This window comes from Ilyonectria robusta (genome assembly GCF_021365365.1).
Source record: "Ilyonectria robusta strain PMI_751 chromosome Unknown BGZ61scaffold_11, whole genome shotgun sequence".
Lineage (NCBI taxonomy): Eukaryota > Fungi > Ascomycota > Sordariomycetes > Hypocreales > Nectriaceae > Ilyonectria > Ilyonectria robusta.
In genome coordinates, this window is record NW_025764445.1 from 1 (window position 1) to 15,666 (window position 15,666).

Sequence of the window (15,666 nt, forward strand, 5' to 3'; positions counted from 1 at the left end):
AGAGTGTCTTGATGAGGCTCGCCCTCCAGGTGGCAATAGCACCTTGGCCATGCGCTGGCCCGGGGCCCAGTTCTCCAAAAGTAGCGTCGAGTATGGCCTTGACCAGTAGTGTGAAGCCAAACAAGACAAACGGGCTTATAAGACATTTTAAGACGAGTGCAAGGTAGTGGTAACCTACTCGCTCTGCTTCTGTGAACCAGTTGACAATGTCACGGATCGGGGTGTGGTTGACGGACGGCCTGTCTATCACCATGCCGAGGAGACCACACATCCAGGGGACAAGCGATAGAAACCCGGCAATAACGCGCAGTGGCAAGGTGAGCAGACACACCAGAGGCCAATGGGGCTTTGCAATCTTGCTCGGCGAGAGATCTCGGTACGCCTCATCCGCATCGTCCGTCTCCCAGCTAGATGAGTTGAGGCCGATGCAAGTGTTAGGTGCCATGGTCGTTCCCGGTGCAATAATGGAAGCCGCTCCAATAGAGCAGTTTTCCCCAATCGCAATCTTATCCAGATACATCGTCGTGTTACCCTCTCCTGCAAATGGTCGGCATATACATCTGTCGAGGACAACATCATCGCCGATATCCAGTAGGTCCCATTCCCCGAGTGCTGCTGCACCAAGACTTACATTCTTGCCAATCTTGGCTCCCATCAAGCGGCAATACAAGCGCTGCGTTGCATCGTTCGAATTGAACATGCCTTTGCCACAAATACTCGTGATCTTTTGGACCATCCACCACCGCGTGTGATAGAGACCCCACATGGGGTACAGACCGCGACGATACCGGCCGATGATGAGCCACTTGCAAAGGATTCCAACAAGGGGGGCAAGACAACGGACGGCAATTCGGGAAATCGTGATGGAGACTATCAGGTTGAGCAACCTGCCGGGAATAGAATCGTTTGTCGGCAGGAGTTGGCTGTATGCGAGCACCACCATAAAAACAGTCCATTGGAATGCCCGTCTCAGTGGGTAGACGATGGCCAGTGGAATCAACTGCACCAACATAAGGCAGGGGTTAGTTGAGCTGTGTGTATTGGTGCATCCAACGACATCGGATTCAGCGTCATCAAACGGCTGCGTCTTGGTCATATTCTCAATGTGAGATGCCACTGCTGCCACAGTGCCATCGTTGAAAACTAAGCCGATCGGTAGGTGGACGTTGAATTGAGCACGCAAAGCAGACATGAGCCGCCCGGCGCGTAGCGAGTCACCACCAAGACTGAAGAAGTCTACATCTTCTGGGATGTCGTTGGGGGGACGCGACAGTGTGTCTGCGAAAGCCTTCTTCACCAATCCCTGAGTGGAGATCCCCAACTTCTCGAGAGATGCAGATAAGAGTTTGTCAAGTTCTTCCTGGAGCCGGTTCTCCATAATATTTCCTGATGTATCTCGCGGAAACGGGTCAGGCATGAGGTGAATCTGGCCGGGCACCATGAAATTATCAATTGACCGTCCGAGCTGGAACCGCAGGTTTCCAATAGCAGTGAGCTCCATAGCCTTCTCAATAACGCTTCCTGGTGCTAGAAAGGCTTCGACTGTGCCGTCTCTGGGGTCCTGTCGACAGTAAACTTGAATGCTAACTGGGACCGAGTTCTGTATTTTCGAAGCCAGGTAGTTGTAGTCGACTGGGCATAGAGAACACCCGATTGAGACAGAGAGGGGCGTATCAGGAGGAGGGCATGATGCCTCCCAATGCCGGCCCAGATACGGTGTCCCATCTGTCAAATCTGGAATCCCGAGCCTTTTCCCGAGTCTGATGCGCAGAACCTTGTTGTTCTTCTTGGGGAGATCGTCCATATAGGTTATCAAGACAGGCCACTTCGCTTGCTGCAAAGACGAACGCAAAGCGCTGTGAAGGGTCTTGAGGTCTACGCGCGGCTTGTTGACTGGTGATACTAAAGCCACTGCTACAACTTCCTGCAAGATGTCGTGGGAAGCTGAGAAGGCTAGAGCTTGGCTGATCCGCCCGCTGATTGGGGAATCAGCCGACATGGACGCTGAGATGATGGCATTCTCAACTTCGAAAGGAGAGATGAGTTCTCCTCCACGGTTGATAACCTCCTTGCTGCGCCCAGTTATATAGAGATATCCATCATCGTCCATATATCCGAGGTCACCAGTATCGAACCAGCCATCCTCATTAAATGGAGATTTGTCAAAGGTGCCATCCGGCTTAAGATATCCTGGGAATACGGGTTCACTGCGTACGCATATTCTTCCGACTTGCCCAGACGATGCCATTGCCTCTGAGCCGTCTAGGATAGCAAGCTCTGGTCCCGTGCTGATGCCGGATGTCCCCTCTCGATCGAGCTGGTAATCCAGAGGTGGGGTAGAAATCGGCATACACCTGGTTCAAAAGTCAGCTGACGAAGAAAAGAGCTATCTCACATCTCTTACTCTGTCATTCCATAGCTGGGGAGAACAACGCAGTCAAATGTATCTCGTAGTTGGCATGCGAGGGACGGCAGGAGACCGCCAGCAGCATTGCATGCTAACCTGATACGGCTATTTTTCAACGCTTCGGGACGTCTAGTAGCCTCACTCAAGATGACTGAGTGCATCGATGGCGAGGCATAGTACCACGTTGGTTTAATGTCTTGGACAGCATCCCAGAAAAGGCTTGGGTCAAAGGCAGAGCAACAAATGGTTGAGCCGCCGGAGAAAATCGGTGCAAATATGTTTCTCACGAGGCCGCCTCTGCATGCAGTTAGAATTTTGAAACCGGGTATCAAGTTTATTCAACTTACATATGATACAGAGGCATCATATTGAGACAGATATCACTTGACGTCAGGCCCCAGGATTCCTTGACAAACACAATGCCAGCTATGATTGAGTGTGTGGTTAATGGGACCACCTTTTTTGTACCGGACGTGCCACTCGTGAACAGAATCATCCCAATATCATCGCCCCGATTGGGCTCTGTCGTGACATTGGAGCCTTCGAGGGTTCCTCCAGCTAGGGTCTGGACGCTGACGTTGTCGCCGCCTGTCCAGTCCACAATAAAGACTTGGATGTTTCGCTCTGAAACCCACGCCTCTCCAAGCTGCAGCTTTTTATAGTCATCGTCCGTAGTGAGAATAAAATCTGCGCCAGCTTGGATAATGTCTGCTTGGAACTGTTCTGGACCCGCCGCTTGATTAATAGGCGCTGCCACATAGTAGCTGGTGACTGCTACACAAGTTGCCGCCAAGAGGGGACCATTCGGAAGTGCGATGCCGACGACTGGCTTCGTTCGACTAGGGCTGACTGGCAACTTAAAGTTGGTTACAAAGTCATGCAACCCACGGTGTGTGATGTAATCCTCCGCAGTCGTAGCTCGCAGGGCAGGCCTCTCATCACAGCCAATAAATTGAGAAAACGAGCCACATGACTGCTTAACTAGTTTCGTCGTAGCATCGATGAGCCAAGCCCACTCAACATTGCGACGTGCCTTGGAATCTTCTGGAAGCAGTTTGAAGAGCCGGGTATGGCACTTGATGAGGTCGAAGGTTGGCCATCGACCAGGAATCTCTGTCAGTAGAAGGTACAGCAGGTGTAGTGGCCGGTGAGAGGATTTCGAGGTTCCTGGAATGGAAGCCAAAATATGGGATTTGTCCAAGCCAGGCTTATGAAGCAATTGGAATTGTTGACTTCCCAGTATTTGTGACGGCGATAGGTCGTAAAGCTGGAGCAAGAGGGGTGAGATACCCTGGATAGGTGGCTCTTGATTCATCTTGACTGGTGATATTGTATTTTGTTCGTTTGGCACGGGTTGATTGCTGTGCGTAATTGAAGAGTAGCCGGTGAACATGTAGCTGATAATGGATAGTAGCACTGGAAAGGGAATATGCCTGACGATATATACTCTTCACCTAGTTCCTGTGGGCCGATATTGCGAGGCCTTATGGAGGATGGAATCGATCGGCGAGCGAGATACTGCGGGTCACTTAAGCACAACACATGCCAGTCTTTGATAAGGAGACTTTTTGTGCTAGGCTTGTGACGTCTTCAATAACCATTAGAGGGAACGGGAAGTGGGAACTCTTCACAGAGCTTCAAGATCGTCCTCTCACTTGCCCACTGACGCCGATCACGATTCCTACGATAGTGTCTGAAGCATAAGGCTTACTCGTGTCCCCAATCTCATAATATTCTGCATTGACGACATGACGCAAAAAGTAATGGCAATCAGGACATGTCTTGGATGAAGTCCACGATCTGCGACTCGAGCTTCCGAGACCAGCGAGTCGATTTCGCCTGTTTGTTAACCTCAAGCCTCACCCCGTCCCGTTGACCCACCTCCCTGGCTCCAAAGAGACCAGTTTCAAATGGGAAAATGTCGATTTTGATGCTGAAGGCAAGACTCTCAAGTTCCAAAATCGAGCTCCAGGAACGATAGGCGGCACTATGTTGCATAGAATTTAAGAGGCATAGTAGACTGTAGCATTAGCTCTTCGGCACTGTTGGCGAGCAAACTGGAAGTAAAAGCAACGCTTCTGAGGGCTCCATGTCTCCCAGATAATGGGTCAGCCACAACAAGCACCAGGTTCCTGGGTTTCGTCGTCCCGGGGAGACGGCGGAACGTGGCCCCACCAACCCAATTACGGGACGTCAGACTCCACAACCGGCTTTGGAATGGGAACGGCCCAGCTTCGCCAGAGAAGCGCCGGCCCTCGGCGTGGTATCGGGTCCACGTTTGCGATGCTCTTTTTACTTGCATTGGGAATGGGATATAACGCGATGATCCATGCCGGCGCTCACCCTGTTGAAGCAACGCGCGTGATTCCATGGCTCCCTGGTGACCAAAGTAGATATGATCGACAATTCAAGCAGAGCCGGAGATAGCAGAGAGCTCCTGGATGCCGATCCAGCGAGATTTGTCGGATATATACGAGGAAAATATCTCCAGGGCGAATCGTAAAAACAGTACACCTCTGTACCAAGGAAGTCGGAGTTCACCCTTGTCTTTTACTCAAAGAATATTCAATCGACAGGGAAAGAGTGAGGTAGTGACACTGCAAGATGACCCAGCACGTTATGCCGTCGGTATTGGTGCTGGTTGGCCGTTGGCTGATATTGATAACTGACCAATGCAGATTCATCCACTTGCCGATGCATTTACCGCGTTCCTGGTGCCCATCACCCTCATCCGAAAATCCCTTGTCCGTAGGCTCCGGACTTAGTTGTCTTAGACCCAGACTTAGTTGTCTTAGACCCAGACTTGGGCTCCCTCTCCCGGAGATTTGCGTCGGCGATGAATGGATTATGATGCGGGATGTCCAAATTTTTACTCTCCGATTGCGATCTGAACTAGGAAACCGAAAAGTTCCCATGATGTCACCAGCTAAACCGCCGAACTTTGAGAAATGCCAACCTACCTACCTGGCCTGGGGTGCAAGATTGGTAAGAGTGGGAACGGCCCTGGGTGAGAATGTGCAAGTTGACAGGATCAATGTCTGATGGGCGTTGAGTTGCATGACTAAATACCAGGTATGTCTGGGTCATGGGAGCTACAGGGTAGCTCGTGCCCAATCTGATGTGCCTCGAAGTGTACTAGACAAATGATCTCCTGATGATTTGGTTGTTATTTCGTACTGTCTTTTGGCGTTCTGATGATATGGTTTGTTTGTTTGTTTGTTTGGAGCTATATGTATTAAATAAATTAATGTGTTTAAACGCATGAGGTATCCATCAATCCCGAGGGCGCGAATGCAGGAGATGGATGCATGGTCCGCTCGAGTGGGTCTTGAGGCTAATGGGGCAAAGTGCTTTCCGTGACTGGCTCGTCGCCTCTTCTTCCACCACCCAAGCACCATCCAACAGAGGTCACTGTCTGCTGCACGCTGAACACCTTCATCAAGATGGCTTCCGCACCACCCATCTCCACGTGCGTGTCATTGCACACCGACACGCTGTGTGAAGATTATTGGCTGACATGCCTATAGTGTCTACGTCCAGAACCTCGAAGAACGCGTCAAGATCGAGACGGTTACCGAGGCCTTGCGAACCATCTTTTCCGAGTTTGGCAATGTTGTCGATATTGTTGCCAAGAAGAACCTCAAGGCTAAGGGTCAAGCTTTTGTCGTCTTTGAGGATGCGGACAGTGCGCTGAAAGCCATTGACGAAGTCCAGGGATTCGAGCTCTTTGACAAGCCCATGAGGTTGGCACTGGCGCGCACCAAGAGCGACAAGACCGTGGCGATGAATGTTGGCGAAGAGGAGTTTGAGACCCACAAGCGACACAGACAGGCGGAGAAAGGTAGGCAATGGTAACAATCCCCAGCGCTTGTAACTGTTACTGACTAGCTACCCTTCTAGACAAGCGGAAGGCCCTCGAGGCAGCCGAGGAACAGAGGCAGCTCAACAAGAGAGGCCCGGGTGCCGCATCAGACATCAGACCGGCCAAGGCTGCCAGACCTTCAGGTTTGAAGTCAACCAGTGCCGCGACCTCGGCCGTTGTCCCCGACGAGTACCTGCCACCCAACAAGATCCTGTTTGTCCAGAATCTTCCGGACGATTACGACATCGAAGCACTGTCTGGTGTATTCGGCCGCTTTGAAGGGTTTAAGGAGATTAGATTGGTGCCGGGACGACGAGGTATTGCCTTTGTGGAGTACGAAGCAGAGCAAGGCGCTATCACGGCGAAGGAGAATACTGCTGGAATGAGTTTGGGCGACAAGCCTATCAAGGTCACCTACCAACGGCAATAATGACCATGAGTTTATAAAAGTGAATACGAAAAGACAGCTTAATCATGCTTACTCCTTTCCTCCTATTGACCCTGTCCCTCCCACACCTGTTGGCGTGGGACATGAAGTGCTGGGTGGATTCATGTTCTACCCATCTGCGTCCATTCAGTCGCTTTGTCCTTCTACTCCTAGGTTCTGATCTGGGGCATCCTCAAAAGATAACATCCTCCTCGTCCTCAGCAGCGAGAATGTCTGATGGCCCAGAATCTTCACTCTGAGGCTTCACGCCTTGAGCCGCCCGCGCTTCTCGCTTGGCCTTCATCTCCGCATCTGCGGCTGCAGTATCGCGCTGTTTTTTGTTTGCAACCTAGGAACAGTTAGCCTGAGGGTATGGAGCGATAAACATGCTCTAGACTCGCCTTCTTCAGTCGGTAAAACTCCTCACGATCCAGCTCGTCAAGCTCTGAGTTGATATACTTGATCGTGTTTTCTGTTCGTGGGATGATGACGTGCTCGATAGCATTGACTTTCCACAATTTCAGTATCTACATTATGAAAGGGCTCAGGCTGGATAACTCACCTCGTCGGTTCACAACTTTGATAACCTCATCGAGAATCACAAAAGCAGTCTGCAAACTTGCCAGCTCAACCAGAGCTTCCACAGCCCGCGCGTAAGTCTCCCTGCATCGCTGAACTTGCTGGCCTCCCTTGCCCAGACCCGTCAGCCCAAAATCGTTGTTGCCTTCGGTGAGGTAGCTCTCAAACGCCGGGAGAAGAACACCCGAAACATTGTCCTGCTTGGTGCGGATTCGGAATCGAGCGGATTTGGCGGACTCCTGGACTTGGTATCCAATGTCGCCGCCCACAGCATAGGTAACTTCGGCGAGTGAGAAAGCAGCAATCTGCATCACACGACCCATCTTGCGCTTGGCTTCGTCGATTCGCCTGGTAATCTCTGTTGCGAGGCACTGTTAGCAAGGAGGCGCGTCTTGGTACCGTTCGTCGCATGGAAACAGACCTCTGAATCGTCTGCGCAGAGAGGACGGATTAGTTTCTCAGAGTCAGACACAGAATTTTGAGGATGCATACTTGGTCAACGCCTCGCTCTTCCTCTTTAGCAAGTTGTGCCCGGTCTCAGCTCCCTTGAGCTTCGCCTTCATGAGGCCCAGCGACTGCCGGGTGGGGAAGACGGCTTCGCGGTCCTGTGCTCAAGGTCAGCTCCTCTCTCGCGCATAGTCGAGGGACGGGAAGTGACAGTACTGCGGCGCCCGACATGTTGACAGTTGAATCACTCGTTGACCAGAGTGTAGCTCGTCCCGGTTATCAAGCGGATGAGGGAGGAATTGGGAGAGCTTCGAGACAACGCTGTGTCGTCACACAGCCAAGGCGCTAAGATAGGTCCCTCGTAGCTATGTAATCAATATCACTGTAAGGGGGCGGGCGCTCCCTGTTGCGCCCAGCCCAGCGCAGTGGAGCTCTGGGCCTTTGGGCCATCTCGGTTGCCGTCCAGCGCGAAACAAATTGGATGGAAAAATAAAACACCCGAAACTTCTTACTCGACTGCCACCGCGTGCACCCGACAACCCCAACAGCGGCAGCGACGGCCACGAACAGTAGTGACAAACCCCAAGATCAAGCCAACGACGGTGAACGGCAACAGCGACGCCCGTGGAACCGAGCGGCGCCTATTCGCGTCTGACCCAGCTCACGACGATGCGCAATTCCGCCTGACCTTGATCCTGTGCCGCCGCTCCCTCGTTGGAGGCCAATGCTGAACTCGCCTACAACCCAACCATCACGATCACAATGGCGCCCATCGCCCTAGCCCTCAACGGGCTGCGCAGGCAGCCTCAACTTCATCTTGTTGTGCGTTCTGTGATAGCGTGTGTTCACTGTACAAATAGCCGCTAACGTCTTCGTGTCCAGTCCAACGAAGACTCCGTTTACGAACAAGACATTCTCCGGGATCCTGGCAGCGTCAAGCCCTGGCTGGCATATATCGACTTTAAGATGCGACATGGCACTGCGGTCGAACAGGCATTCGTCATGGAGCGGGCTTGTGTCCAGCTACCTCGATCCTATAAGCTGTGGAAACTGGTTTGTTTCGCCCTGGCTTATCCTGACTCCAAGGCTATCGCTAATGACTGGTGTAGTATCTCGTATTCCGAGTGAAGCATGTAGCCAAGTTGAACCCCACCATCTTCGCGGCCGAGTACCGCAAGGTCAATGCCCTCTTCGAGCGAGCTCTGATCCTCCTCAATAAAATGCCCCGGATATGGGAAATGTACCTCAAGTTTCTCACTCAGCAGCCACTAGTCACCCTCACCCGCCGAACCTTCGATCGCGCCCTGAGAGCCCTTCCGATCACTCAACACAACCGCATCTGGTCCGTGTACCGACCCTTCGCCAATTCTGCCGCCGGCGAGACTGCCGTGAAGATTTGGAGGCGATATATGCAAGTCCATCCTGAGGATGCCGAGGACTTCATTGAACTTCTTGTTCAGACTGGTCTTTATACAGAAGCGGCAGTGAAGTTCATTGATATCCTCAACAATACCCGCTTTGTCAGCAAGCATGGAAAGGGTCACTTCGAATTATGGAGCGAGATGGTGGACATGCTAGTTGAGCATGCCGCTGAGATCGAAACAGGCTACGAGACGGGAATCGATGCAGAGCGCATTATCAGAAGCGGAATTGCCCGGTTCGCCGATCAAAGAGGCAAGCTTTGGGCTGGTCTTGCAACCTACTGGATCCGACGAGGCAGTTTCGAGCGTGCAAGAGACGTTTTCGAGGAGGGTATTACCACAGTCATGACTGTCCGCGACTTTACCCTCATATTTGAGTCTTACACGGAGTTTGAAGAGTCAATTATTGGCGCCCTCATGGAGGTTGCCTCTGCTCGAGCCGAAAAAGGAGTGGAAGATGAGGAGGCTGATTTCGAGTTGGACATACGGATGATGCGATTCGAACAACTCATGGATCGACGACCCTTTCTTCTTAACGATGTTCTTTTGCGACAGAATCCAAACAGCGTTCCGGAGTGGGAAAAGAGAGTGGCCCTCTGGGGTGAGAATAAGCGGGAGGTGGCCCAAACGTATACCGATGCGATTGCGGCTATCCAACCGAAACGCGCCGTTGGCGCGTTCCACCAGCTCTGGGCCAGTTACGCAAAGTTTTATGAACATGGGGGTGATCTGCGGGACGCCCGAATCATCATGGAAAAGGCTGTTAAGGTTCCCTTCAAGTCTGTTGCGGAATTGGCAGACATGTGGATTGAGTGGGCGGAAATGGAGCTGCGCAATGAGAACTTCGACGATGCTGTGCGAATCATGGCGAAGGCCGTCCAAGCCCCCAAGCGATCCACTGTCGACTACTTTGATGAGACGCTCACGCCTCAACAGAGAGTCCACAAGAGCTGGAAGCTGTGGAGCTTCTATGTTGACCTCGTAGAGAGTGTCTCGACACTGGAAGAGACTAAGAAGGTCTATGAGCGCATATTTGAGCTGCGTATCGCGACTCCCCAAACCGTTGTCAACTATGCGAACCTTCTGGAGGAGCACAAATACTACGAGGAGTCGTTTAAGATTTACGAACGCGGCCTGGACCTCTTCAGCTACCCAGTAGCCTTCGAGTTGTGGAACTTATACCTTACCAAGGCCGTTGACCGCAAGATTGGGATCGAGCGATTGCGCGATCTTTTCGAACAAGCTGTCGAGGATTGCCCGCCCAAGTTCGCCAAGACCATATATCTCATGTATGGTAACCTGGAAGAGGAACGCGGCTTGGCCCGGCATGCAATGAGGATATATGAGCGAGCAACGAGAGCTGTCGCGGACGAAGACCGAGCTGACATGTTCAACTTGTATATCACCAAGTCGGCATCTAACTTTGGTCTACCGTCAACCCGACCAATTTATGAGAGGGCGATTGCAGCTCTTCCGGATAGCGAGGCTAAGGATATGTGCCTTAAGTTTGCAGACATGGAGAAGAGGTTGGGTGAGATCGACCGTGCGCGTGCTATCTATGGACATGCCTCGCAATTCTGCGACCCCCGGACGAACCCTGAGTTTTGGACAAAGTGGGAGCAATTTGAAGTCCAACATGGCAATGAAGATACCTTCAAGGAAATGCTACGGATCAAGCGAAGCGTCCAAGCACAATACAACACAGACGTCAACTTCATTGCATCCCAGGCTTTGGCCCGCAGCCAACGTCGGCCTGGTGCGGACGATGCCGAGGTCTCTGATGCCATGGCAGCACTGGAGAGACAGTCACGGGCACCTCAGGGTTTCGTCGCGGCGAGTACTGGACCCAAAGGGGATCCCTCAGTGCCAACGGCCGTCGTCACGTCGAACCCAGATGCGATTGATATTGACGGTCTTGATGATTAATGCTGCGCACACCAATGGCGGTCGGTTGGGTAGGCGGATAGGTTTCAATAGTACAGGTTCTTTTTCTTTTCAAAATCATTATTCCACGACTTAATCGTCTCCAACGGCCGTGTTACACGCATCCCTCATTTCCCTCCATTCATCTCGGCGATCTTAGCGTGGTACTTCTCATGGTAATTTTTGTCAATATGGCCATCCCGAGAGCTCTGCGTGGCATAGATGGAGCCCTTGCGCTTCTGGAAACGACTTGGGGGCACCTTCGCGGCATCTATATTTCAGATCAGTATCCTGTGAAGTTTTCGGACGTGTGTAGAGGCGGTTACTAACCCCACTCGTCGCTCATCCTTCGGTCCTGTTTGGAGGTCTGCGTAACGGGAGACTCGTTCATGGCGACGGGAGTAGTGTCCGCCACACCCTGCTGTTGGTTGACGGACTGTTCCATGTCTAGAGATGAGGAGTGGTGGATGCGAACTGTACGGACTTGAGTGTAATTATATAAGTGAAGACCGAGTCCCTTCTGGATTACACAAAAGAGCTGTTTGTGGACACGCTCGCAAAGAGCAGTGAGAGCTTGGTATTGGGAAGTTATATATGCATGGCTTGCAGAAACGGATTAGAATAGTGGCATTCAAGGTTTACCCCGCAAAGCTTGAAAGTCGCCCGATGCCTTAGGTTGGTATAGAGGCAAGCACCTCTGCTAGCGGATAAGACTTAGTCGTTGGCTGATGAGGTGGTATCACAGGCCTCGCCAGCGACGAGGTGGCACTGAGCCTCGATCGTCGAGGCGATTGACGTCATTGTGATGGTCACGATGCGGATGTAGCACACCTCCAATGGCGGATGGCGGCAGGTTACTAACCATCCTCTGCCTAGAGGCGAATCGGCAGGTCATGCTTACCTAGGTAGGTCATGTACCGGTAGATGCTAGAGCTATCTATCGGCCGCCGACAAAGCTGCCTGCGCCCCCTTTCTCCAGGCGTGCGTGGTGATATTTATCTACCTTGGGTGCCGTCCCGTTGAGAGATGGTGAACAACATGCTGTACCCCCGCCCGGGGAAGAAAGGAATCACCCTCCTTGGCGGTGTTTGGTGGTATACAGGATGGTCGAAGATGGTGTGTGAGACCAGAGCGTGCTTGATCGAAGAGGTTTGATAATGGCTTCTTATGCGACCCGGGCTGTGAGAGATAAGAGATGGGGAATCTATGGAGGGTCTGTGGTCTCGACGTGGCCCCGATTTGAAGGATACGACGATGGCGGCGAATGGTGAGATGGATTGATGGATGGTTGGACGACGGGTGAGAAGGATGGCAACCATCAACAAAAATGACCTGGGAGTTTGACCCCGGAGGTTCTTCATCTGCCTTGGCACTGCCCGCCACAGGGGAGTGACAACGACGGCCATGGCCGAAGCACGCTGACACAAGTGCGATACGGCTGGCTACTAAGCTACAAGCCTACCTCAGCGTACAACCCAAGCGTTCAAGATGGTAGCGGATGATTGGACCCTACGGAGTCAAGCAATTCGATAGGTCAAAAGACACTGCCGCCGTCGCAATGCGGGGCGTTAAAGAAGGGAGGCCGGCCGAGGGGAAGAGATGTCTTGATGGCAAACGTCAAAGAGATATGGGGCTAAATACTGATGAGAGGTTGAAGGTGAAGGGGTTGTGCCATGTGGCGTGGTTGGCATTGGATGTGATTAGCGATCCTACCTTGGGGGGGGGAAGGGGTCACCACCTAATACTGTTGTCCCAGGGGCCATTCTTGCATATGCTTGATTATCTCGTAGGCATGTTGGCATATTCTTGTTTATACCCTTGAGGAAATGCACACCGAAGGTGCCCAGGTAGGGAACCGGACGAAACCAGACCCGCGCCTTTCTGTAGCAGAGGGGTGTTCGGGAGACGCCCAGTCAATTAGGTGCCGAGCGGCCCCAAGACAAATACATACCGTAAATACCTACCTATGTAAATGTACTAGACATTATTATACTCAGCCTTATTTTTCCCTTTGAGATTTACCATCAGTTACACCGTGTGTAGGCAACACCCACGTTCAAGCATGGTCGGAATGGCCCCATAATTTCCGCGATTCTCCCGCCTATCACTGGCCACACACAGCTTGTGACAAGCAGGAATCTAGGTCTGACTCACACTGTGCTCCTACCTCAACTGACTTCACTGACTTCATCCATCAACCAATCAATCATACCTGCCTGCGTAGGGTAGCTGCGAAATACTGACCTACCTACCTAGCTGACGAGGCACATCGCGGCAACACATAACGTCTTCAACAAGGGGTTTCCCCATTTGAGTCATCTCCAACTTGGGATTTTGAGGCGTTTGAGACTTCCACTTATTCAAGGGGGATGTATGCTTGCTGAGCCTTTATTTTCACCAGCACCACCGACTTGAAATGGACTCGACGAAACGCATTCAGGACTCAGAAACCTTACCGTGAGCAATCACACGGCTGGAACCAACTCAACCATTCTGTCATCAAGAACTGGTGACCACCACAAAACTCTGTCCAAATCTCTCATTTCATGCTCTTGCGCCTGGGTCGCCCGGGTCTGGTCATGAAAAGGAAGCTCGACACTTTCCTCAGAGATAAACCTCTGCAGTCCTCCTTAGCCTCCTCAGCTTCAGCCCCATCCAAGCGGCCAAACAGAGCCCAGTGCCCGCCTATCTCATCAACTATGGCGACTGCTTCGGTTCAGCTAAATCCTCGCGAGCAGCAACTTCGACGCCTGCTTCTCGACGTGGCCAAATCCATTGACGAGGCCGGCCATGCTCCCGAGCCCATCGTGCTGCGCTGGGCTGGCGGCTGGGTCCGTGACAAGCTGCTCAACACTGAAAGCCACGACATCGACGTCGCCATCAACGCTATGACTGGCGTCCCGTTTGCCGAGCACATGTGTGACTACTGTGAAAAGCCCGAGGCCGTCACAAAGCACAGTATCGGGCCTGATGACATTGGTAGCCTGCACAACGTCGCTCGCAACCCAGACAAGTCCAAGCATCTCGAGACTGCTATGGTTAAAATTTTTGGTCTTGATCTGGATTTTGTCAATCTTCGCAGGGAGACGTACACTGAGGATAGCCGCAACCCGCAGATGGAATTCGGAACCGCCCAGCAAGACGCTTTCCGCCGCGATGCCACCGTTAATGCCCTCTTTTACAATCTGCACACCGACCAGGTTGAGGACCTCACTGGAGGTCTCCAGGATATGGCCGCAAAGATTATGAGAACCCCGCTCGACCCTTTCCAGACGTTCATGGACGACCCGCTGAGGGTTTTGCGCCTGGTCCGCTTCGCCAGCCGTCTCCAGTTCACGATTGACCCCGTAACGCGTCAGTTTATGGCCGACCCGAGAGTCCTCGAAGCTCTGCGTGCCAAAATCAGCCGGGAGCGGGTGGGAACAGAGTTGGAAAAGATGCTTAAAGGTAGGTTATCTACGCTCACATATCTAACCGACTATTAGGTAGACTGATGCATGATCAGGTGCCCACCCTCGCGAGTCGCTTCAGCTCATTGATGAACTCGGCTTGTACTATGCTGTGTTTTCCGACCCAACCAAGGAGACCACGGCGTCACCAGATATCTCCAAGTGGCATGTCGCGTACGAGTGCCTGGACAAACTGATTCAGGACAAAACGCCGGATTCTATTGGTCATCTGCTGATCCACAACGAAGATGGCTTCTACTGCTCTTGGAACCTGGCCGCTGTTTCTCCCTGGATGACTGTGGATCATCCGCCAAACCCCAAGAGAAAGGCAAATGCTCCGCCACCTGTCGCAGTAGCCGCTCGAGAAGGCTTTAAGGCCCCTAACAAACTGACCGATATAATCACCGCCTCTTACCGCAACCGCAGCGAGATCTTGTCTCTGAAAAAGGCTGTATGCAGTCGAGAGGCCTTTATTAACGAGCGAGATAGATTTGGCATGGCTATCCGGAGATGGGATGCACAAGTGGGTTCCTGGAGACTTCAGGTCCTGAACGCCATCTTGGTCGAAGTTATGGAAGTTCTTCAGCAATGGTCATCGGAAGACGCAAAGGGTGAGTGGTTGTTATTTTGACACCCGACTGTGGCGATGCAACTAACAGCTCTCTTAGGGCAGACAGAGTTCCTTGCCGGGTGGAAAGATTTCCTGGACCACCTTGCCAAGCTAGATGTGCTTGAGGCTCCTTCGCTAAAGCGCCTACTTGACGGACGGCAGCTGGCAAAGGCGCTGGGAACAAAGCCAGGTATATGGACTGGCAAGGCGCTTGACGTATGTGTCGCATGGCAGCTGCGCCACCCCGAGGAGAATGATCCGGCGGGCGCGATTGAAGAAGTGAGGCAGCGGCGGGAAGAGTTGGGGATACCTTTGCCTTGATCAACTCTGAGGATTTTGATACCATTAAAATGGTCAAATTCTATGTTATCATCTCGCAACCAGGTGTGCTCAGTGTAGGAGTAGGTCGTCTGCTGCCTGAGCGATCATTCACTTTAAAATATACGTTATACCAGTGTAAGCGAGTGAATTGAGAGGTACAAATTAGGAAAGCATTATGCTTCCATGTCGTGTGCTCATTGAAAAGTCGTGGGGTGAGATG

At 52.2% G+C, this 15,666-nt stretch overlaps 6 protein-coding genes across 6 annotated transcripts; 3 read left to right on the top strand and 3 right to left on the bottom strand.

Annotated features, from left to right (window-relative positions):
* Positions 1-3,805, bottom strand: BGZ61DRAFT_452657 (uncharacterized protein; the record flags this gene model as incomplete). The annotated part of the gene is made up of 3 exons (XM_046245980.1): positions 2,755-3,805; positions 2,405-2,704; positions 1-2,354 (listed from the first exon to the last, which is right to left on the bottom strand). Coding segments are annotated over exons 1-3 (3,700 nt in total), but the record flags the coding sequence as incomplete, so codon positions are not given.
* Positions 3,806-5,767: 1,962 nt separating this feature from the next.
* Positions 5,768-6,738, top strand: BGZ61DRAFT_452660 (uncharacterized protein). The gene is made up of 3 exons (XM_046245981.1): positions 5,768-5,876; positions 5,935-6,248; positions 6,308-6,738. The coding sequence occupies exons 1-3, from the start codon at positions 5,851-5,853 to the stop codon at positions 6,697-6,699; spliced, it is 732 nt and encodes a 243-aa protein (XP_046103455.1). The 5' UTR covers positions 5,768-5,850; the 3' UTR covers positions 6,700-6,738.
* On the bottom strand, positions 6,739-8,096 carry BGZ61DRAFT_452662 (vacuolar ATP synthase subunit D). Its single transcript, XM_046245982.1, has 6 exons — positions 7,939-8,096; positions 7,768-7,880; positions 7,697-7,707; positions 7,259-7,633; positions 7,098-7,204; positions 6,739-7,045 (listed from the first exon to the last, which is right to left on the bottom strand). Exons 1-6 carry the CDS (start codon positions 7,951-7,953, stop codon positions 6,890-6,892), a joined length of 777 nt encoding a protein of 258 aa, XP_046103456.1. The 5' UTR covers positions 7,954-8,096; the 3' UTR covers positions 6,739-6,889.
* Positions 8,097-8,484: 388 nt separating this feature from the next.
* On the top strand, positions 8,485-11,069 carry BGZ61DRAFT_353326 (uncharacterized protein; the record flags this gene model as incomplete). Its single annotated transcript, XM_046240508.1, has 3 exons — positions 8,485-8,544; positions 8,605-8,775; positions 8,832-11,069. 3 exons carry the CDS (start codon positions 8,485-8,487, stop codon positions 11,067-11,069), a joined length of 2,469 nt encoding a protein of 822 aa, XP_046103457.1.
* Positions 11,070-11,194: 125 nt separating this feature from the next.
* On the bottom strand, positions 11,195-11,511 carry BGZ61DRAFT_532875 (uncharacterized protein; the record flags this gene model as incomplete). The annotated part of the gene is made up of 2 exons (XM_046253926.1): positions 11,195-11,337; positions 11,397-11,511. 2 exons carry the CDS (start codon positions 11,509-11,511, stop codon positions 11,195-11,197), a joined length of 258 nt encoding a protein of 85 aa, XP_046103458.1.
* A 1,720-nt stretch (positions 11,512-13,231) lies between these two features.
* On the top strand, positions 13,232-15,616 carry BGZ61DRAFT_452669 (uncharacterized protein). Its single transcript, XM_046245983.1, has 3 exons — positions 13,232-14,513; positions 14,572-15,126; positions 15,184-15,616. Exons 1-3 carry the CDS (start codon positions 13,613-13,615, stop codon positions 15,444-15,446), a joined length of 1,719 nt encoding a protein of 572 aa, XP_046103459.1. The 5' UTR covers positions 13,232-13,612; the 3' UTR covers positions 15,447-15,616.
* The last annotated feature ends 50 nt before the right edge of the window (positions 15,617-15,666 follow it).